The sequence below is a fragment of the Coregonus lavaretus genome (genome assembly GCF_964263955.1).
Source record: "Coregonus lavaretus genome assembly, chromosome: 37".
Lineage (NCBI taxonomy): Eukaryota > Metazoa > Chordata > Actinopteri > Salmoniformes > Salmonidae > Coregonus > Coregonus lavaretus.
Genome location: NC_140024.1, coordinates 3,094,478 through 3,118,540, shown reverse-complemented (window position 1 = coordinate 3,118,540; position 24,063 = coordinate 3,094,478). Strand labels below are relative to the sequence as shown.

The 24,063-nt window shown below is 44.9% G+C and overlaps 1 protein-coding gene across 1 annotated transcript in view; it reads left to right on the top strand.

The window, feature by feature from the left end:
* LOC311111929 (SH3 and multiple ankyrin repeat domains protein 2-like) overlaps positions 1-24,063 on the top strand; it is a gene marked incomplete at its 3' end in the record, with an annotated part of 165,570 nt that overhangs the window by 94,340 nt on the left and 47,167 nt on the right. Inside the window, 2 exon segments of the mRNA XM_084154853.1 lie at positions 12,322-12,404; positions 15,154-15,278. Of these exon segments, the coding sequence (XP_084010979.1) occupies positions 12,322-12,404; positions 15,154-15,278 (208 nt within the window).

Sequence of the window (24,063 nt, the reverse complement as noted above, 5' to 3'; positions counted from 1 at the left end):
GCAGGCAGAACAGTTTAAACTGGAATAGCAGCAAGGCCAGGCGGACTGGGGATAGCAAGGAGTCACCACGGCCGGTAGTCCCGACGTATGGTCCTAGGGCTCAGGTCTCTCAGTTGGCTTTTCATAGCCGATCATTTAGAGTTGAAAACAGCAGGTCTGGGACAGGTAGGGGTTTCGTAGCCGCAGGCAGAACAGTTGAAACTGGAATAGCAGCAAGGCCAGGCGGACTGGGGGCAGCAGGGTGTCATCATGCCCGGTAGTCCTGACGTATGGTCCTAGGGCTCAGGTTCTCAGAGAGAAAGAGAGAACGAGAGAATTAGAGAGAGCATACTTAAATTCACACAGGACACTGGATAAGACAGGAGAAGTACTCCAGGTATAACCAACTAACCCCAGCCCCCCGACACATAAACTACTGCAGCATAAATACTGGAGGCTGAGACAGGAGCGGTCCGGAGACACTGTGGCCCCATCCGAAGAAACCCCCGGACAGGGCCAAACAGGAAGGATATAACCCCACCCACTCCGCCAAAGCACAGCCCCCGCACCACTAGAGGGATATCCCCAACCACCAACTTACAATCCTGAGACAAGGCCGAGTATAGCCCACAGAGGTCTCCACCACAGCACAAACCAAGGGGGGGGGGGGCGCCAACCCAGACAGGAAGATCACGTCAGTAACTCAACCCACTCAAGTGACGCACCCCTCCCAGGGACGGCATGAAAGAGCACCAGCAGGCCAGTGACTCAGCCCCTGCAACAGGGTTAGAGGCAGAGAACCCCAGTGGAGAGGGGAACCGGCCTGGCAGAGACAGCAAGGGCTGTTCGTTGCTCCAGCCTTTCCGTTCACCTTCACACTCCTGGGCCAGACTACACTCAATCATATGACCTACTGAAGAGATAAGTCTTCAGTAAAGACTTAAAGGTTGAGACCGAGTCTGCGTCTCTCACATGGGTAGGCAGACTGTTCCATAAAAATGGAGATCTATAGGAGAAAGCCCTGCCTCCCGCTGTTTGCTTAGAAATTCTAGGGACAATTAGGAGGCCTGCGTCTTGTGACCGTAGCGTACGTATTGGTATGTACGGCAGGACCAACTCGGAAAGATAGGTAGGAGCAAGCCCATGTAACGCTTTATAGGTTAACAGTAAAACCTTGAAATCAGCCCTTGCCTTAACAGGAAGCCAGTGTAGGGAAGCTAGCACTGGAGTAATATGATCAAATTTCTTGGTTCTAGTCAGGATTCTAGCAGCCGTATTTAGCACTAACTGAAGTTTATTTAGTGCTTTATCCGGGTAGCCGGAAAATAGAGCATTGCAGTAGTCTAATCTAGAAGTAACAAATGCATGGATTAATTTTTCTGCATCATTTTTGGACAGAAAATTTCTGATTTTTGCAATGTTACGTAGATGGAAAAAAGCTGTCCTTGAAACAGTCTTGATATGTTCGTCAAAAGAGAGATCAGGGTCAAGAGTAACGCCTAGGTCCTTCACAGTTTTATTTGAGACGACTTTACAACCATCAAGATGAATTGTCAGATTTAACAGAAGATCTCTTTGTTTCTTGGGACCTAGAACAAGCATCTCTGTTTTGTCCGAGTTTAAAAGTAAAACGTTTTCAGCCATCCACTTCCTTATGTCTGAAACACAGGCTTCTAGCGAGGGCAATTTTGGGGCTTCACCATGCTTCATTGAAATGTACAGCTGTGTGTCATCCGCATAGCAGTGAAAGTTAACATTATGTTTTCGAATAACATCCCCAAGAGGTAAAATATATAGTGAAAACAATAGTGGTCCTAAAACGGAACCTTGAGGAACACCGAAATGTACAGTTGATTTGTCGGAGGACAGACCATTCACAGAGACAAACTGATATCTTTCCGACAGGTAGGATCTAAACCAGGCCAGAACTTGTCCGTGTAGACCAATTTGGGTTTCCAGTCTCTCCAAAAGAATGTGGTGATCGATGGTGTCAAAGGCAGCACTAAGGTCTAGTAGCACGAGGACAGATGCAGAGCCTCGGTCTGACGCCATTAAAAGGTCATTTACCACCTTCACAAGTGCAGTCTCAGTGCTATGATGGGGTCTAAAACCAGACTGAAGCATTTCGTATACATTGTTTGTCTTCAGAAAGGCAGTGAGTTGCTGCGCAACAGCTTTTTCTAAAATTTTTGAGAGGAATGGAAGATTCGATATTGGCCGATAGTTTTTTATATTTTCCGGGTCAAGGTTTGGCTTTTTCAAGAGAGGCTTTATCACTGCCACTTTTAGTGAGTTTGGTACACATCCGGTGGATAGAGAGCTGTTTATTATGTTCAACATAGGAGGGCCAAGCACAGGAAGCAGCTCCTTCAGCAGTTTAGTAGGAATAGGATCCAGTATGCAGCTTGAAGGTTTAGAGGCCATGATTATTTTCATCATTGTGTCAAGAGATATAGTACTAAAACACTTAAGTGTCTCTCCCGATCCCAGGCCCTCGCAGAGCTGTGCAGATCCAGGACAGCTAAGCCCTGGAGGAATACGCAGATTCAAAGCCAACTTTCCCATCTGCTTACATATGCCTCCCCTATGGAACCTGTGGTTCGGCCAATAGAAAGTGTTCTATGGGACACCTGTTTTGCCGCTGACGGGCCGTGCACTGCAAGACACAGGTTCGGTGTGTGAATCAATGAATGGATTTCCCTCTGTTCTGTGTAGGCTACATTTATAATGTAATGTATCAATTTATCAACACCAGATCACATCCCACCAGAGCTACACGTAGCCTACGCTCTCGCCATTCAATCTTCCTCGCCAGTTCATTGCCAATTTCGTTGACTATTTTATTATTCAGCAAGCAAGAGTGCTTCTTCTCCTCAAAAAAATTAAATAATGCCCTAAATAAGTATATATTTTTATTTAAATCAATATTACGGACTAAACTATAGGCCTATATTGCTATTCTTGGACACACATTGGGCTAGACTAGTCGTTGAATAGCCCATTCATGGACGCTAACTTCCTTTAGCGCCTATTGAAGATAGTAACTTCTGGCCAGGGGAGTTTTGTTAAGAGCACCTACGCTTGCTCTAAACGTTAACACGTTGGTAACTAGCTGTTGCTAAATATCTCAAAAACTAAAAGCATCATTTTTGGGACAAATCACTCGCTCAACCCTAAACCTCATCTGGATCTATTATTTAATAATTTGGCTATTGAGCAAGTTGAAGAGACTAAACTTCTGGGTGTCACCCTAGATTCCAAGCTATCATGGTCTAAACATACAGACTCCATGGTTACTAAAATGGAAAGAGGTCTTTCCATGATAAGGCGTTGCTCTTCTTTCTTGATATCTCATTCAACCAGACAGGTCCTACAGGCCCTAGTTTTGTCACATCTGGACTACTGTCCAGTTGTGTGGTCATGTGCGGCAAAGAAGGACATAGGCAAATTGCAGTTGGTCCAAAACAGAGCAGCACATATTGCACTTAGATGTACACTGAGGGTGAATGTCAATGACATAAATGTCAATCTCTCCTGGCTTAAAATTGAGGTGAGATTGACTGCATGACTATTGGTCTTTGGGCGAGGTGTTGATATGTAGAAGGTACCGAACTGTCTATTCAAGCAGTTGGCACACAGTTCGGACACTCATCGGTACCACACAAGACATGCAACCAGAGGTCTCGTCACAGTCCCATGGTCCAGAACAGAGGCTGGGAAACACACAGCATTAAATAGAGCCATGACTAAATGGAACTCTCTGCGACACCAGGTAACTCAAGCTAGCAATAAAACCTGATTCAAAAAACAGATAAAATAACATCTTACGGCACAACGGGGACTGTGAAGAGACACACAGAAATGTTTATGCATTTTGTATTGTATTTTGCATTGTATTATGTATTGTATTATGTATGTGATATGTGGTTGGGATACGAGAATGATATGTGGTTGTCTCGCCTGGCTATCTTAAGAAGAATGCCCATTCACCCTCTAAATGGCACACATACACAATCTATGTTTCAATTGTCTCAAGGCTTACAAATCATTTAACCTGTCTCCCCTTCATCTACACTGATTTAAGTGGATTTAACAAGTGACGTCAATAAGGGATCATAGCTTTCACCTGGATTCACCTGGTCAATCTATGTCTTAGCATGTTCCTAATGTTTTCTATAGTCAGTGTATATATATTTATGTATATTATGCCCCGGCAGCAGCTAATTGGGGATCCTAATAAATACTAAATACTAAACATGCATCACTTGCAGTACGGTTATGGAAACATAAGGAAAGTATCTTTCATAATTATTTCCTAAAAACAAAAGGTTAAATTACTACACACCTTTATCGGGTTAGGGTTCCCACATGCACCATATTTCCATGTTACAGAGCTTGTTTACAGAAAACAGACGGAAGACAAAGTTTACTACCTGTGCTAATTAGCTATCTGTGTCTCTGAACCCCTGTGTGTAAACGGAAGACAGATGCAACAAACGTGTTGTCACTGACAAATACTGTTGGCTGCAACTGTGTTAAAACCCGGTTAAAACAGTGTACAGTAAGTGTATATTTTGCATTTGTCAAATTATTTTGATGTGATATGAAAGTAGAGGGCTTTATGTATCTTTATACAATGGGTGGGTCTAATCCTGAATGCTGATTGGTTAAAACCGCATTCGAGCCGGTGTCTATTCCACAAGTTACCACCAGCTAAATCTATGACGTTAAAATGCCTATTTACACTGTTCCACCTGACTGCGCAATCCACTGTCTCATCAACCCAGTCAGGCACTTTATAAACTTGATCTCCACTATAAAAAGCATCTAGACATTATCTCACATTTCTTGTAGACTTACATTTAGTTTTCAACAGCGGAGATTTGTAGAAACCTTGCTGTCTGTCTCTCCGACATTTGCAACATTGTTTCAATATTCAAATTCGATCTCCAGCTGTCCCATGGTATTGAACGTGTCGGAAGTCGGGACGAGACAGACAGGCAGGTAACGTTTCTCAGCCGGTCGAAATCATGAATCAGCTGGCATCATTTTTATGGATATATACAAAAAAAATGTCAATTGAAAAAAGGTACAACGAAACACAGCTAATTTGCAGTCTTTCCAGCTTCAGTTTGAAGTGATTGTGTTACTGTAGCTGTGTTGTTGGCTAGCTCCTCTGAACAAGTGTGCTGACGAGTGAGCACATTCTCTATGCCAGGCGAAATCGCGCCTCATTAGCTCATTGTTATGGATGTATCCAAATAAATATCACTAGAAAACAGTTTAAACAAATGCAAATGCAGCTACTTTGCTGTTATTCTGGCGGAATTATTTGACGTGACTGTAAGTTAGCCGTAGTTGGCTAGCTAGCAAGCAAGGGATAAGAACGTTGCCAGCCAATATGACAATGGAACATTTAGAACGAATGACTGGGTCACGTCTATAGATACAGAACAAAAAGAATGAATCACTGGGTCGTGTCTCTAGCAACCCTAGATTTGTGTCGGAACTATATCTTGAAATAGTATGAATAAATTAATAAAAATAATGTTTTAATTAAAATATGTCAATCATTATTTCAATATGTTGGTAACCCTTGTATAAAAGTGATAATGCCCTCGAAGCCGGTGTTTGTTGGATATATTGGCACGGTTTGTTGGCCCTCGACTTTGTCTCTGGCCTAACAACACCCGTACCAATATACCCAACTAACACTGGCTTCGAGGGCATTATCATTTAAAGAACCGCACCACAATTGAGAATCGATTCACGTGTAGATGGAGTATTTGGCTGTTTTGGCTGCCAGAGCCAATTTGCCTTTAAACGTGTAAGGTCCTTGGACTATATGGAGTAACGTTAGGCTCCTTTAGTCCATTATTGGCCTAGTCGTTCAAGAGCAATAAGGAATAGAGAGAGGACAGAGTGAGAGAGGCCACTCAGGCCAGTGAGTCTGTAGAGATGCCAGCGGAGAATTGCACAAGAAGGGAACAGTGAAGTCAGAAAGATGTATAGACTAAATTAGAAGTTAGGCTAATTGATATAGGCCTATTAATGAATAATTTGTATGCTAGCCTGTATATTTGGCCTTGGTAAACTACCACAGTGAATTTAGGCGACCACCTGTGTAATGCAAGACAGACAAAAAACGTTTTAACATATCAATAAGTGGTTACATAGACTTATACACTGCTCAAAAAAATAAAGGGAACACTAAAAGAACACATCCTAGATCTGAATGAATGAAATAATCTTATTAAATACCTTTTTCTTTACATAGTTGAATGTGCTGACAACAAAATCACACAAAAATGATAAATGGAAATCAAATGTATCAACCCATGGAGGTCTGGATTTGGAGTCACCCTCAAAATTTAAGTGGAAAACCACACTACAGGCTGACCAAACTTTGATGTAATGTCCTTAAAACAAGTCAAATTGAGGCTCAGTAGTGTGTGTGGCCTCCACGTGCCTCTATGACACCCCTACAACGCCTGGACATGCTCCTGATGAGGTGGCGGATGGTCTCCTGAGGGATCTCCTCCCAGACCTGGACTAAAGCATCCGCCAACTCCTGGACAGTCTGTGGTGCAACGTGGAGTTGGTGGATGGAGCGAGACATGATGTCCCAGATGTGCTCAATTGGATTCAGGTCTGGGGAACGGGCGGGCCAGTCCATAGCATCAATGCCTTCCTCTTGCAGGAACTGCTGACACACTCCAGCCACATGAGGTCTAGCATTGTCTTGCATTAGGAGGAAGCCAGGGCCAACCGCACCAGCATATGGTCTCACAAGGGGTCTGAGGATCTCATCTCGGTACCTAATGGCAGTCAGGCTACCTCTGGCGAGCACATGGAGGCCCCCCAAAGAAATGCCACCCCACACCACAAACCGGTCATGCTGGAGGATGTTGCAGGCAGCAGAACGTTCTCCACGGCGTCTCCAGACTCTGTGAAGAGCACAGGGCGCCAGTGGCGAATTTGCCAATCTTGGTGTTCTCTGGCAAATGCCAAACGTCCTGCACGGTGTTGGGCTGTAAGCACAACCCCCACCTGTGGACGTCGGGCCCTCATACCACCCTCATGGAGTCTGTTTCTGACCGTTTGAGCAGACACATGCACATTTGTGGCCTGCTGGAGGTCATTTTGCAGGGCTCTGGCAGTGCTCCTCCTGCTCCTCCTTGCACAAAGGCGGAGGTAGCGGTCCTGCTGCTTGCTGGGTTGTTGCCCTCCTACGGCCTCCTCCACATCTCCTGATGTACTGGCCTGTCTCCTAGTAGCGCCTCCATGCTCTGGACACTACGCTGACAGACACAGCAAACCTTCTTGCCACAGCTCGCATTGATGTGCCATTCTGGATGAGCTGCACTACCTGAGCCACTTGTGTGGGTTGTAGACTCCGTCTCATGCTACCACTAGAGTGAAAGCACCGCCAGCATTCAAAAGTGACCAAAACATCAGCCAGGAAGCATAGGAACTGAGAAGTGGTCTGTGGTCACCACCTGCAAAACCTGTCCTTTATTGGGGGTGTATTGCTAATTGCCTATAATTTTCACCTGTTGTCTATTCCATTTGCACAACAGCATGTGAAATGTATTGTCAATCAGTGTTGCTTCCTAAGTGGACAGTTTGATTTCACAGAAGTGTGATTGACTTGGAGTTACATTGTGTTGTTTAAGTGTTCCCTTTATTTTTAGTACCGCGATCCTCTCTCTCTCTCTCGCTCTCGCTCTCACTTTCTCTCTCTTTCCCTATAATACACACACACACACCTTCCTTTGGATGATATACAGTGCATTCGGAAATTATTCAGACCCCTTGACTTTTTCCACATTTTGTTACGTTACAGCCTTATTCTAAAATTGATTAAATCATGTTTTTCCTCATCAATCTACACACAACACCCCATAATGACAAAGTGAAAACAGGGTTTTCTAAATAAAATAAAAACAGAAATACCTTAAGTATTAAGACCCTTTGCTATTTGACTCGGAATTGAGGTCAGGTTCACCCTGTTTCCATTGATCATTGTTGAGATGTTTCTACAACTTGATTGGAGTCCACCTGTGGTAAATTCAATTGATTGGACATGTAAAGGCACACACCTGTCTATATAAAGGTCCCACAGTTGACAGTGCATGTCAAAGCAAAAACAAAGCCATGAGGTCGAAGGAGTTGTCCGTAGAGCCCAGAGACAGGATTGTGTCGAGGCACAGATCTGGGGAAGGGTACCAAAGAAATTCTGCAGCATTGAAGGTCCCCAAGAACACAGTGGCCTCCATCATTTTTAAATGGAAGAAGTTTGGAACCACCAAGACTCTTCCTAGAGCTGGCCGCCTGGCCAAACTGAGCAATCGGGGGAGAAGGGCCTTGGTCAGGGAGGTGACCAAGAACCCGATGGTCACTCTGACAGCGCTCCAGAGTTCCTCTCTGGAGATGGGAGAACCTTCCAAATGAATAATCATCTCTGCAGCAATCCACCAATCAGGCCTTTTTGGTAGAGTGGTCAGACGGAAGCCACTCCTCAGTAAAAGGCACATGACAGCCCGCTTGGAGTTTGCCAAAAGGCACCTAAAGGACGCTCAGACCATGAGAAACAAGATTCTCTGGTCTGATGAAACCAAGATTGAACTCTTTGGCCTGAATGCCAAGCGTCACATCTGTAGGAAACCTGACACCATCCCTACGGTAAAGCATGGTGGTTGCAGCATCATGCTGTGGGGATGTTTTTCAGCGGCAGGGACTGGGAGACTTGTCAGGGTTGAGGGAAAGATGAATGGAGCAAAGTACAGAGAGATCCTTGATAAAAACCTGCTTCAGAGTGCTCAGGACCTCACACTGGGGGAAGGTTCACCTTCCAACAGGACACGACCCTAAGCACACAGCCAAGACAACGCAGGAGTGGCTTTGGGACAAGTCTGAATGTCCTTGAGTGGCCCAGCCAGAGCCCGGACTTGAACCTGATCGAACATCTCTGGAGAGACTTGAAAACAGCTGTGCAGCGACCCTCCCCATCCAACCTGACAGAGCATGAGAGGATCTGCAGAGAAGAATGTGAGAAACTCCCCAAATACAGGTGTGCCAAGCTTGTAGCGTCATACCAAAGACGACTCAAGGCTATAATCGCTGCCAAAGATGTTTCAACAAAGTGCTGAGTAAAGGGTCTGAATACTTATGTAAATGAAATTTTTGATTTGTTTATTTTTAATACATTTGCAAAAAAATATCTAAAAACCTATTTTTGCTTTGTCATTATGGGGTGTTGTGTGTCGATTGATGAGGGAAAAAAACAAGTTAATCAATTTTAGAATAAGGCTGTAACGTAACAAAATGTGGAAAAAGTCAAGGGGTCTGAATACTTTCCGAATGCACTGTAAATATGCAGGAGGCGTGTATGTATTACATAGGTCAAGGCGAACAACTGATAGTGGCAAGTGGCCATCACGGAATAGCCTATAATAACAGATAACTCAGCAATGAGCTGTCATTACATCCAAACCTGACTACTAAGCTACTATTATCTGTATCCAAAGTTGAAGTACGGCTTAAGAAAACCACTTCTAATTCAATTATTTTCAGGCAGAGACATCAAGGCCCTTTTTTCTCTTTAAAGATTCATAATAGATTTTTAACAGACAGAAGGTGATTTAATTTTACATGAGCCAGGAACTTTCCTGGCCGACGGGCACAGGGGGAGAAAAAGTTGCCAAATGTCGACCGGCAGAGGAAGGAATCTTTCTTAGAATTGTTGTCAATGTCAACATCAGGGACAGGAAAGAGGAAAAACAAAAGGAACCAAAAGTAAAACGGCAATAGCCTGTAACGAGAGCTGTATACACTGAGTATACCAAACATTAGGAACACCTTCCTAATATTGAGTTGCACCCCCCCACCCCCCTTTTGCCCTCAGAACAGCCTCAATTTGTCGGGGAATGGACTCTACAAGTTGTCGAAAGTGTTCCACAGGGATGCTGGCCCATGTTGACTCCAATGCTTCCCACGGTTGTGTCAATCAAGTTGGCTGGATGTCCTTTGGGTGGTGGACCATTCTTGATGCACATGGCAAACTGTTGAGCGTGAAAAACCCAGCAGTGTTGCAGTTCTTGCGCCTGGCACCTACTACCATACCCCGTTCAAAGGCACGTATATATTTTGTCTTGCCCATTCACCCTGTGAATGGCACACAAACACAATCCACGTCTGAATTGTCTCAAGGCTTAAAAATCCTTCTTTAACCTGTCTCCTCCCCTTCATCTACATTGATTCAAGTGGATTAAACAAGTGACATCAATAAGGGATCATAGCTTTCACCTGGATTCACCTGGTCAGTCTATGTCATGGAATGAGCAGGTGTCCTTAATGTTTTGTATACTCAGTGTATATCTATATGTATACATATCTAGCCTGTAACAAGAAAGGATAATGTAGGTCATGTGGTTAGACATTTGAATTAGTGCGGTGTTCACATCACCAGGACTATTGCGTCCTTATCCTCTGGCCCCACATTGTCCACGTTTTGACACTTGTATCTGTTATTGTCACTCAGGTGGTTGGATAAAGGTGACTATCGGTAACATGCAAACTCTCCTCTGTCAAACCATAGGACATTGTTAGATCAACAAAGTGGCGATGCTTCAGGTGATAACGGTGCAGTTAATGTCACGTGGCCCCGTGTAGCTCAGTTGGTAGAGCATGGCGCTTGCAACGCCAGGGATGTGGGTTCGATTCCCACGGGGGGCCAGTATGAAAAAATGTATGCACTCACTAACTGTAAGTCGCGCTGGATAAGAGTGTCTGCTAAATGACTAAAATGTAAATTGACCACTGGACTCCATGTCTTAAATCGAAAGTTGTATTATAATATAACCAGTATGTTGTCCTTTTTTTCTAAATGGATTGCGTTGCTAAGGGAACTCTGCATTTGCTGCTCTGTTGCTAGGAAGGCAGTTGCAGCTCTCCATCTCTCCTCTCATCCTTCACTATCCCTGTTTAATGTGTCTAATTTCTCATCCATTGTCTGGGTGGATTTGACTGTTTCCCCCCCTCATTTGCAATGGTAGAGTACACACACACATACACACACACACTCATCATAGAGAGCTTCTTGGGGGCCATGGTGTGAAGGAAGGATAAAATGAGGGAGATTGGGGAAGTGTTTACTGCCAAGTGAAAGTTCAATAGGTGCCTTTCATTCCCCCCTAATCCCAGCTCTTGTGGCAGATAAACTTTAGCAAATGAGTATGCCACACTAGTAACACAGTCTATGTGCCTTAAGTATATAGACTGAAATGTTCAAGCAGCAAATGTGGCAGTTAAAAGGTATATAGCAGTATTGCTGGTAGCCCTATGGTGGTGTTGATGGGCCTGTATTGCTTGGACCACGTCATTGCTGCTTGTAGATATTGTTTTTTTCAGGAAGTTATAGAGGTGAAGAGATGTCTGAGAATTGAATAGCCTGATTGAATGTGGTTGTGACTAACGTGGTGGAGTTCTGTTTTTGGAGTATGAGCGCACTGGTTGAAGTTACCACCTTTCTGCCCAATCTCATTTGGAGTCAGGCTGGGGAAAGAGGATCCAACAAAAATCTATTTTATAAAAACTGTATCAAAGCCCCATCCGTGATTTTAAAACCACAACAATGAAACTGAAAGCAACATAATTACCTGAATAACTTTCCCTCCCTCTCTGTTTCATTCATCACATTGCTTGAGCGCATCTGTCGCCTTGGATTACATTAATGAAAAATGTCATGCAAGCGCATGCGGGCTGCGTCCCTCTCTGTGTCACCAACCGCCACCCCACGCCACTGAGTCAGAGGACACCCACCTCTCGACTCGAGTAAAAGGGTCAATCACTCACGCATGGCCTCCTGTCGTTGTGCCCGCGCACTGCCATCTCTCTCTCGCTCTCTCATCCGTTGCGCGCACTCCTCGCCTAGGACTCTTTTAACTGCCTGCCACCCTCCGTTCCGTTTCTCTCCCCCTCCTCCGCACCAAGCCACGCTTTCATCATCATTTATTTAGTCGGTAATGCTGCTTCTATCCGACGTCACGCTTCGACTTCGTCGCCAGCTCTGGCCTCCACTTGTCGCTCCCCATAGTGGTTTTCGGCGGCAGAGGAGAGGAGCGGCGGCGGCTTTTCTGGAGATGCGGGCGCCGGACTGCCACTGCCAGCGTTGTCGCGCAATTCATTTGAGCTAAAAGGGACCGAGGCAAGGAGCCCTTCCGTCGGGGGCTGCCCAGAGTAGTTTACCGCGATGAACCTGCACTCGGGGCGGGCGGCTGTGGCCATGTTGCGGATGATGGGCTGTAATAACGGGCGCTTTGCGCGGCATTTTCTCCACAGCGACTGCGTGGTCGACGAGAAGACGGTGGTCTTGACCAAGAAGGAGAATGAAGGTTTCGGCTTCGTGCTGCGAGGGGCCAAAGGTAAGAGGCTACCCTGGTGTCTCCCCCCTTCTCCTTCTCCCTTTCTCATGGCCACTGTATATGTAGGCACTGCACATTAAACAAGATAATAACAGCCTATGTATTTTATCTCTGTCTCTATATGATACAACTTAAAATGGTATTGCCCACCTGAAGTAACCACAGGAACCCCTCCACTCTGTATGTCAGTCACCTATAGCCTACTGTATAATGTAAACAACTTAGGGTGACAAGGTCTCTATTAGAGAATGAGAGAGAGAGAGAGAGAGTATATATATGTGTGTGTGTCTCTCTCTCTGTCTGTCTGTCTGTCTGTCTGTCTGTCTGTCTGTCTGTCTGTCTGTCAGTCAATGTCTAGCCAGACAGGCACCATCATAACAGAAACAGAAACACACACACACACACACACACACACACACACACACACACACACACACACACACACACACACACACACACAGGGATAGAAAGTTGTAAACACTTCACACTCAAAACATAACCACACACACACACAAAGACTAACAGCACATCTGTCCACCTCTCTCTAGAACAGAGGCCTTCATGGGTCCAAATAGTTGGACCTGTTCAGAAATGGACCTGGGGCTTTCCCATCTGGACACTATTTGCATAACTCCATTTTTTAAATATAGAGACCTGTTCCAAACGGACCCGAGGACAACTAGACCTGTTCCGTATATAGACCTGGTCAGATCCCGACCTGATCCGATCCGAGTGAGAGAAGCAGCAGAAAAGTCCATTTTTAAACTACTTTATTAACCAGAGGTGATAAAGCGCAAGGAAGAGGCGGTAGAGAGAGGTGATGCGTTAGCAGGGGCCGTGCTGTGTGTGTAGGCTACCTGGGATCAGGGAGGAGGGAGGGAGAGACAGCAACCAACCAAGCCGACGCGCTATAGTAAACTAATAGCTGCCATAGCTAAGTTATTTATCATCCAATATGATTCTGAGTACCTGTCTTGACTGCATCAAACCGGGTGAATCTAGTTAAGCTAGGCTAATTGAGGCTGCAAGCACTTTCTCATCTTACAGAGTTACAACAACAACTCCATTCAGAATATAAAGTAGCAGCCTACCTGTTGGCTCTTGGTAATTGTAGCCTATTCTTCTCCTTTAACTTTGAATTCCATCACTTTAATTGCATCTTCCATTGATTAATATCTCCTAACTCGGAGGCTCTATGACTGTAGCCTATTGCCGCTTTGATGACTTATGATTGGCCAACAATTGCTACACGCGCCACTTTCTGATGAAAAACAAAGAGCAGAATGATAAATGATAAACATTCTCTCTCTCTCTACTGCAGCAGTCACGTTCGGATCTATAAGGTCCTTCCGGACAAGTCAGTCAAAAATACACATACCCGAGACCTGTGAATCATATCATATCAGATCTGACCCAGACCCTTGACATTATTTAGAATTCTGGATCTCGGTTATTCAGGTCCAGGTGGATCTGTGAAAACCTGTACTCTAGAGCACACACTCGCAAATGCACACACACACATCAATATCAGCCTGCGTGTAGGACATGTTGTCAGGACATTAGTGCGATTGTCCACACATCATTTGATATTCCACCCCCCATGTGATGCTGTCTAAAAATAGCCCGCTGAGCAGCTGTTTTGGTTTCTATGACGATTACAGCCATGTCATAATCCACACTGTCAAACGCTGCGCAGTGGCATATTCTCATTGGTCTGCACTGTCGAGAGGTACATTTTCTACTGTCTGGACATCCTTGTTTTTTAGGGGGGGGGAGACAGGAATAGAGGAAGAAAGTGACAGAGAGAGGAAGAGAGAGAGGAGAGCAATTTAGCCTAAAAAAACAACAAGCCGAATGTACTAGAGTTGTTCTGACACTGCCATCACCCAAGGGAACTGAGCCAGCCCTCTTTATCCTCTGGCACTGTGCACTTCACACACACACTCCGATGCTCACAAACACACACACAACGGAAACACACAAAATCACACAAAAACACACAGACACACAACGCACCCACTCTCACATAAAATCACCAAATGAATGCTTGCGCATACATGCACACACACGCATGCGCACACACACACACGCACGCACACACACACACACACACGCACAGTGCCTAGCATCTCTCTTACAGTAAGAGGGTGATTTATCAGAAGTGTCACTTGTCACCATTGGTTTCTGGCTGCCACGACGACACAATGTGAATATCACTGGCCAGTGGAAGGTGGAAGAGAGGAGAAGAGAAAAGATAGGAGAAGAGAAAGAGAGAGAGGGTGACAGGGGAAAAGGGTGAAGAGAGGGAGACAGGGTAGACAAAAGAGATGGGAGTATAGGAGAAAGAGATCTTACTGCCCCTACCACCAGAGCAAACCTTGTGTCTAGAGACACACACTGCTATTCATAGACATTACGACAGCAGCACAGTGTCTGTAGCCATCCACCTTATTGAATTGGCAATGAACTTTGTGGGTTTATTGGTGATGAATGGATTCTCTCTGATTGTCTGTCTGGTGGACACGCAGATGTGTTTGTTTTGTTTGTTTGTATGTTTGTCTGCTGACCACAAAGCCAATGCTAAATCCTGTCATTTTTTCTCCCCACCCACCCTAGAAATTTCACAAAAATGAAGGTGTTTGTATATAGATCTGGAATGGGGCTAGATCTCCATATGCTCAGGGTTGAGGAGGGGAGTGGTGTTCAGGATAAGGTGACACACTTCTCTCTCTCTCTCTCTCTCTCATAGCGGACACGCCCATCGAGGAGTTTACTCCCACCCCTGCCTTCCCAGCCCTCCAATACCTGGAGTCAGTGGACGAGGGAGGAGTGGCCTGGCAGGCGGGGCTTAGGACCGGGGACTTCCTCATCGAGGTAAGTGTGTGTGCATGCGTGTGTGTGCATGTATGCGCTTTTATGTGAGAGTGGGTGCATTGTGTGTGTTATTGTGCGATTGTGTGTGTATCATACTACTATTCACTTCCTGTCCCAAACAGAGTTATTTCTTCCTGCTGCTAGAAGCAATGAGATTGGTTGTAGAGATCCATGTTGGGATGAGTGAGAGCTGATTGGTGAGGATATCTGTTGGCACTTGATCTTTGGTTCAACTTGATCTTAGGTCCCTCTTTATTTTACAGACCGCTATTTACCTGGTATTTACTTAAAAAGGACACGCTAGTATGATAATTACGTAATAATAATGTTATAATTAAATGTTGTACAACAAGCCCGACTTTGCAGCTTTTCATACCAGGTAGTTACCACTTGTCCTGTTTCTGCTCAATGCTTTGAGTTTTAGAGGGGTTTTGGATCAGACCAGTGATTCCCAAACAGGATCCACCACTAAGTCAAGGGTAGTTCCCTGTCTGGTGGCAGATGAACATGTGATTGTGTCCAGTATCGGTTTGTTTATTTGTGGTGAAAGGCTTTTGGTGGGTCACAGCCAATGATGTAGTGGGAAAAGCTACATCCAGGTAGTGATAGCCAGCTTAGGCTTGCATCACACAATAACATGGCCTTCCTGAGACCTGAAGTACTGTTGTTGTGGGTACTTTTTGTGTTCTGCTTTTGTGGGATAGTGGTTATTATGGTGCTGTTTGAGAATTGCTATGAACATGGTTGTGAATCCCTGTTGGCCTGTGTGCATACAGTATGTGTGTGTAACGAGTGCAAACAGTGCAACTGTAATCAGTGCAGTGGTTGGGGTTTGTCTTGGCTCTTGCTAAATGGAGCAGCAAATTCTGAGAGAAAACTGCATCTATCTGCATCTCTCCCTCACTCTCTGCCTTCATCTCTATCTCTCTCTCCTCTCTCAAGAGCTGTTACACACACTGTCCCCTCATCTCTCTATTACAGCATCATAAACACAGACTACCCACTGGGCAACAACTGGTTGAATCAATGTTATTTCCACATAACTTCAACCCCAAAAATCAATGTGATGATGTGGCGAAAACGTGGAAAACTGATTGGATTTGCAAAAAGTCATCAATGTAAGGGCATTTCGTATTTTTTCCACCCAACTTCTAACCTAAATCCAATCACGTGGTGATTTTTTATTATTATATGTTGAATTCACTTTAGTTGACAACTCAACCAAATGTAAATCAAAACTAGACGTTGAACTGACATCTGTTCCTAGTGGGTACAGCATCCTTGGTCTTTTTAGTCATGGTTAAACTAGTCATGGTTCTGAAAAGTTGGTATTGAGAGGTCTCCTTTTCAGGCCAAGGAGGAAATAGAAGATCAAGACTTTGCAACCCTGGTGTTGTACGGAAATATCCTATAGTTGGGAGGCAGAAGGACACATTTCAAGACTTTACTGCTTACTGTGTTGTATTAAAAGAGAGAGAACGAGAGGGAGATGAATTTGACATGCATTTCATGTTCTTCTCATATTTCTTACTATATTGTCAATGATTACAAATAGTTGTTCTCTCTGCTGTTTTAACTGTTCTCATCATGTGCTTTAAATTGTATTGAGATGAGACAGAGTGGGAGGGATCAATCACTCAGGCTGTGACTGTTGGATGTGATAAAGCGTGAAATCTGTCTAAGCGTTCTGTCAATGTTATTGAACGTTGTTTCTGGCGGGTTAGAGTGTAGGATGACCTGTCTCTGGCCTGTCTCTGTTGAGGTGACCTTTGCCCTGCTCGTTGTCAGGGTCAAAGGTTAAAGGTGGCAGTTTTACTGCAGGCAGAGTTCACAAGGGCAGAGTTCACCAAGCTGCTTTTGGAGATGAGGGATCTCCTCCCCTCCCCTCCTCTCCTCTCCTCTCCTCTCCTCTCCTCTCCTCTCCTCTCCTCTCCTCTCCTCTCCTCTCCTCTCCTCTCCTCTCCTCTCCTCTCCTCTCCTCTCCTCTCCTCTCCTCTCCTCTGTAATGGCGAGACTCCTTGCTGTTAGATCACTGTTTATGTCTGACCTGTTGTTCCTCAGACACTACAGTTTTTTGGCAAACCTCCCCCAAAATCGAGTTGCTATATGGAGTAGGCTGCTCTGCATTACTGTGCCCTTAGCTGATGGGCTGGACTGCATCCAAAATGGCACCCTATTACCTTTATAGTGCACTAATTTTAACCAGAGTCTTGAACAGGATGCACCATATACCAAAACACACTTTTAATCCCCAAAATGATTTGGCAGTTAATGCCAAAATATATTTTTCATTGAACTTCCATTTCCTTCCAAGAGGCTGAATGTCTCTTGCCTATTCAGTCTATACAGACTATGGCTTAGGAACCAGTGGCTTACTAATGTTAAGTGGAGTGTATGGCCCAAAGTATGGAGCGATTTCAATGCCAACAGAAATTGTATTTCAATTCCATAATTTAGAATTTGTATTAGGATATTGAATTTGAATGTAATATTTTTGAATTTGTAATGCACAAATTGAATCATTGAATTCATAAATTGAACTTGTATTTAATTATTTGAAACTAATTTGAATGAATATTGCATACATTACTTTTTTGACAATTCAAATTCAATATTTATATATTGATTTTCAATATGGTAGATATTGCATTCATTTTCTGTGAATCAAGTTTACAAACTATCATTTCAAGTTTATCAAAGTTTCAAATATTCAACTTCTCAGATGCATTCAGATTCAGTTTTCAAATTCAGTTCTCCAAATTCAGATTCAAAACCAGTGACAACATCCTGGTACTTTGCCAGCCAGGAACGGTAGAGGAGAACAGATAGAATAAAATGCTCTCTGTAGTAAACAGAAGCTTCTGGCGGTTTCTGAAGCCAATGTACCCTTGCCGGAGACTTGAAACTAACAGTAACACATTTCTAACTAAAACGACCACGTCAAACTAACACGTCTTCCAGTCTCAGACAAGGTTCTCATCACAGAAGCATGGATCACCAAACCGTACTCTTTTAATGAGTAACCTTGCTGGATCTTGAAGTTTTGTATTAGTGTAGCAAATGTGGATCTTTGAAACTCACTCCTCAGCCTAAAGTGTCGCCCCCTGCACAATTGAAGAAGGCCTTTTTCAATAGCAATAGCATGGTGGGTTGAATAGCTTTAGGAAGGTGGTTTGCGAGGCAGAGGTCATGAGTTTGAGTCTCTGTATTTCTATTTCTATTTATTAGGGATCCCCATTAGCTGCTGCCAAGGCATTTCTTGTGCCTACTCGTTTATCCTTTGTTGTTTTTACTCATTAATCTGAACGCATCCTATTTTGAATCATAGCACCATTTAATTGTCTAATTCGATATTCCTCTTACATATTTTTTTACATACTTGACTACCACTCATCTTCCCCCCCTCTAAAATATTGAATTTTAAACGTTCTTTACAGCTCAGCTTTACCACAGATAAGCAGATTTTAACATAATAAAAAAAAATGAAAGTCTGCTTACCTGTTGGTTCGACTGTAAACTGTATCCTGTTCGTATACGCCAAATTGTTATGATGAGTTCTCTGGTATCAAGGAATTCAATATGCAAGAAGGTACTTAACCCTTAGATAGAGAGTTGATACATGTATTTCATATATGGTACCGGAATCACCATAGCAAGCTGCATGATGTCGTCCCCACAGTGACCGTACGTACATACCCCAACCAGAAGCCATGGATTACAGGAAACATCCGCACTGAGCTAAAGGGTAGAGCTGCCGCTTTCAAGGAACGGGACTCTAACCCGGACGCTTATAAGAAATCCCGCTATGACCTCCGACGAACCATCAAACAGGCAAAGAGTCAATACAGGTCTAAGATTGAATCATACTACACTGGCTCTGACGCTCGTCGGATGTGGCAGGGCTTGAAAACTATTACAGACTACAAAGGGAAGCACAGCCGCGAGCTGCCCAGTGACACAAGCCTACCAGACGAGCTAAACCACTTCTATGCTCGCTTCGAGGCAAGCAACACTGAAGCATGCATGAGAGCACCAGCTGTTCCGGACGACTATGTGATCACGCTCTCCGTAGCCGATGTGAGTAAGACTTTTAAGCAGGTCAACATTCACAAGGCCGCAGGGCCAGACGGATTACCAGGACGTGTACTCCGAGCATGTGCTGACCAACTGGCAAGTGTCTTCACTGACATTTTCAACATGTCCCTGACTGAGTCTGTAATACCAACATGTTTCAAGCAGACCACCATAGTCCCCGTGCCCAAGAACTCTAAGATAACCTGCCTAAATGACTACCGACCCGTGGCACTGACGTCTGTAGCCATGAAGTGCTTTGAAAGACTGGTCATGGCTCACATCAACAGCATAATCCCAGAAACCCTAGACCCACTCCAATTTGCATACCGCCCCAACAGATCCACAGATGATGCAATCTCTATCGCACTCCACACTGCCCTTTCCCACCTGGACAAGAGGAACACCTACGTGAGAATGCTATTCATTGACTACAGCTCAGCATTCAACACCATAGTGCCCTCAAAGCTCATCACTAAGCTAAGGATCCTGGGACTAAACACCTCCCTCTGCAACTGGATCCTGGACTTCCTGACGGGCCGCCCCCAGGTGGTAAGGGTAGGTAACAACACATCTGCCACACTGATCCTCAACACGGGGGCCCCTCAGGGGTGCGTGCTCAGTCCCCTCCTGTACTCTCTGTTCACCCATGACTGCATGGCCAGGCACGACTCCAACACCATCATTAAGTTTGCCGACGACACAACAGTGGTAGGCCTGATCACCGACAACGATGAGACAGCCTATAGGGAGGAGGTCAGAGATCTGGCCGTGTGGTGCCAGGACAACAACCTCTCCCTCAACGTGACCAAGACAAAGGAGATGATTGTGGACTACAGGAAAAAAAAGAGGACTGAGCACGCCCCCATTCTCATCGACGGGGCTGTAGTGGAACAGGTTGAGAGCTTCAAGTTCCTTGGTGTCCACATCACCAACGAACTATCATGGTCCAAACACACCAAGACAGTCGTGAAGAGGGCACGACAAAGCCTATTCCCCCTCAGGAGACTAAAAAGATTTGGCATGGGTCCTCAGATCCTCAAAAAATTCTACAGCTGCACCATCGAGAGCATCCTGACTGGTTGCATCACCGCCTGGTATGGCAACTGCTTGGCCTCTGACCGCAAGGCACTACAGAGGGTAGTGCGTACGGCCCAGTACATCACTGGGGCAAAGCTCCCTGCCATCCAGGACCTCTATACCAGGCGGTGTCAGAGGAAGGCCCTCAAAATTGTCAAAGACTCCAGTCACCCTAGTCATAGACTGTTCTCTCTGCTACCGCACGGCAAGCGATACCGGAGTGCCAAGTCTAGGTCCAAAAGACTTCTCAACAGCTTCTACCCCCAAGCCATAAGACTCCTGAACAGCTAATCATGGCTACCCGGACTATTTGCACTGCCCCCCCACCCCATCCTTTTCACGCTGCTGCTACTCTGTTAAGTATTTATGCATAGTCACTTTAACTCTACCCACATGTACATATTGCCTCAACTGCCTCAACTGGCCGGTGCCCCCGCACGTTTACTATGCAACGGTACCCCCCTGTATATATAGCCTCCCTACTGTCACTTTATTCTATTGTATATATAGCCTCCCTACTGTCACTTTATTTTTTACTTCTGCTCTTTTTTTCTCAACACTTTTTTGTTGTTGTTTTATTCTTACTTTTTTGTTTAAAATAAATGCACTGTTGGTTAAGGGCTGTAAGTAAGCATTTCACTGTAATGTCTGCACCTGTTGTATTCGGCGCATGTGACCAATAAAATTTGATTTGATTTGATTTGATGTAGGTTGCATCTTACTATCCGAATGAGAGACAAAGAGATCTCTCAGTTTATATACTTTAAGATAAACAAGTTTTAACCAACATCTGGCAACCATAACTGGAGGACCCTCCCAACCGAGATGGTACCATCCTGTACCCCAGGCAGGATATTCCATCTATCAATCATTCTAAGATAAACACCAGTGAGCTACCTCGACATCCCGGAATCCTTGTTATTCAGACTTTGTGGCACCAAGAGTTACCTATCTAATGAATTTAACCTCGTTCCTACAACAATGTGAAAACACGTCATATCACCCTCCAATAGCCCCTGCGCTTAAAGGACGACCAGGGCCCATCCTGCCTATCGAGCCCGGGTCCGGAACTCCACGGAGTAGTCCACCACCGAACGGTCACCCTGCCCACAGGCCGTGATCCGCCTCCCGGCCTCGTGTCCCGACACCACCCGAGAGGTGTCGAACACCTTGCATAGCTCCCGGGTGAAATGGTAGGAGTCGGGGCACGCCAGAGTTTGGCTCTCCCACTCCCCGGTAGTCCAGGAAAGGGCCCGACCCGTCAACAGAGTGATAATGTAGGCCACCCGGCCCTGCTCCGTTGGGAAGGAGGAGGGTTGTAGGCTGAATACCAGGGAACACTGGGTGAGGAATTCCCTGCAGCCCTCTGGACATCCGTCGTACCTCTCCGGAGGTGGTATGCTGGGTTCCCGCTCCGCCGGCTGCTGGGGCTGGTCGGGTGTCCACCCGGCTCTGCACGGCGATCGTCAGCTGGCGGAGATTCTCTGTGATCTGCTGCAGGCAGCGGTCGTGCTGGTTCAGCATAGCTCCCTGCATTGCCAATGCGCTACGATACTGTGCTGCCTGCGCTGGGTCCATATTGGCTCTGTTTTCTGTAAGGGTTGGTGTGAGGTGTGACCCAGGTGTGGTGCAGGATAGACAGTAGACAGTAGGCAGAGATGGTGAAACAAAGATATTTAATGGTGGTCCCAAAACCAGGATACAAAATAACGGACTTGTCACGATAAAATAAAGGAGGAGCAAATTGGTCTCCATAAACAGGCTGACAGCAAACATACGAAATACTAACTACGACTAAAAACAACAATGAAACAGGGAGAACACTTCTCAAATACCTGTACATACGTCTCGCAATCATACACTGATTAGTACTGCTTGGCATCGAGAAACTAGCAGAGAAAACAGTGCAAGGGAACACAGGGAAGTGAGGGCATAAATACACAGGTGAACAGGTAGACACAGGTGACACCAATAGGATAATGATTAGTCCAGACTGTGAGTGAGGAGGGGCCTAAGGTTGTCGGAGGATGACACCTAGTGGGTCGCTCCGGAACTGAGACCCCCTCCTGTAACAACTGAATACAATATTCATTCAATTTAGTTTCAAATCATGAAATACAAGTTCAATTTATAAATTCAATGATTAAATTTGTGCAATACAAATTCAAAAATATTAAATTCAAATTCAATATCCTAATACAAAATTCTAAATTATGGAATTAAAATAAAAATTCTGTTGGCACTGAAATCGCTCCATACAAGCCAAGCATTTTGGGTATACTGTACTGCAAGTGGCTGCCACAGCAGTTTGAGGACCTCGGGGTGGTTGGCCCAGATCAAGACCGTTAGCAGATTGCTACAGTACATAGTCATTTCTCAAATATAGCAGCTCCCTCTTTCACTTTCTCGCTCTCTCTCTCTCTCTCTTCCTCTCTAATTCACCCATGGCAGTTCAAGGAGATCTCTGGCATCCAGGACACTGAATATGGTACAGTACAGTACACAGATATTCTTACTGTATCTCTCTGCCTGTGTGTGTTTGACGAGAAATAGAGAGATGGGGAGGAAGACTGTTATATAACGCTCCTCTCTCCCGGGTCAGGAGAGTGCTGTGTGTGACCACTGAATGTATGCAAAGGCAGCTGCTCCCCTCAACCCCCAGGTGTGTGTGTGTGTGTGTGTGTGTGTGTGTGTGTGTGTGTGTGTGAGTGCATGACAGTCAGATCTCTTCCCCACTGCTGCATATTCTGAGCATCTTACTGTCAACTCAGTCCTTATCTAGTGCTACACAAATACAGCTGATACAAATTACAAAGTATCTTACCATACCATAATTCTACCAGTGGACTGCTAATGCTCTTTCCTCACTTAGTTACAACAAACAAGTAAAGCTAAGTCTTCGCCATTTTAGCGCGTTGATAATAAATGCTTTGCTCTGTGATGTTGAAGCGCTGTGAAAATGCTACGTTGCTAGCTAGCTCAGTTCCCTGCTAATATAGCAGTCAACCATGCTTTCCCAACAGCCCCCAGGTCTGTGCTCAGTGATATTGATGGGATTACAACCATTGCCCTTGACCCAATTATGCCTGAGTGAGTGGCCAATTTTCTCTCAGACGAGCAGTATTGTGATGAGAGCTAGAGGGTCTGGAATAGCTAGCACTGCAACCTGTTAACTTGTAAGCTGCATCCACTTAGAGCTATTGATATGCAGTGTTCAGCAGACTATGTTTGAGATTTAGAATGCTAGAAGAAGGCACTATAGCCCTATTCGGCCGGGATTAGTTTTACTGTGGGTGGTCAGGTAATGTATTACATGCACGAGCACAAAACACCACATTCATAATTTTAGTCCCGTCTGAATCTGCCATGTCAGTAATTTTCACATGGTGGGAGAGTTTATTTGTTTAGTCAAATTCCCATTAGCTTTTGCCGAAGCAGCAGCTATTCTTCCTGGGGTCCACACAAAAACATAAAACATGACAAGTAACAAAACACTGATAGACTAGAACAGTCACACAAATTTAAAATACAATGATATACAAACAATACAACTAAAGAATAATGTGTCAAGACTGTGTGTGTTAGAGTGTTTGTGTGTGTCATTTCACAGTCCCTATTGTGCCATGAGATGTTG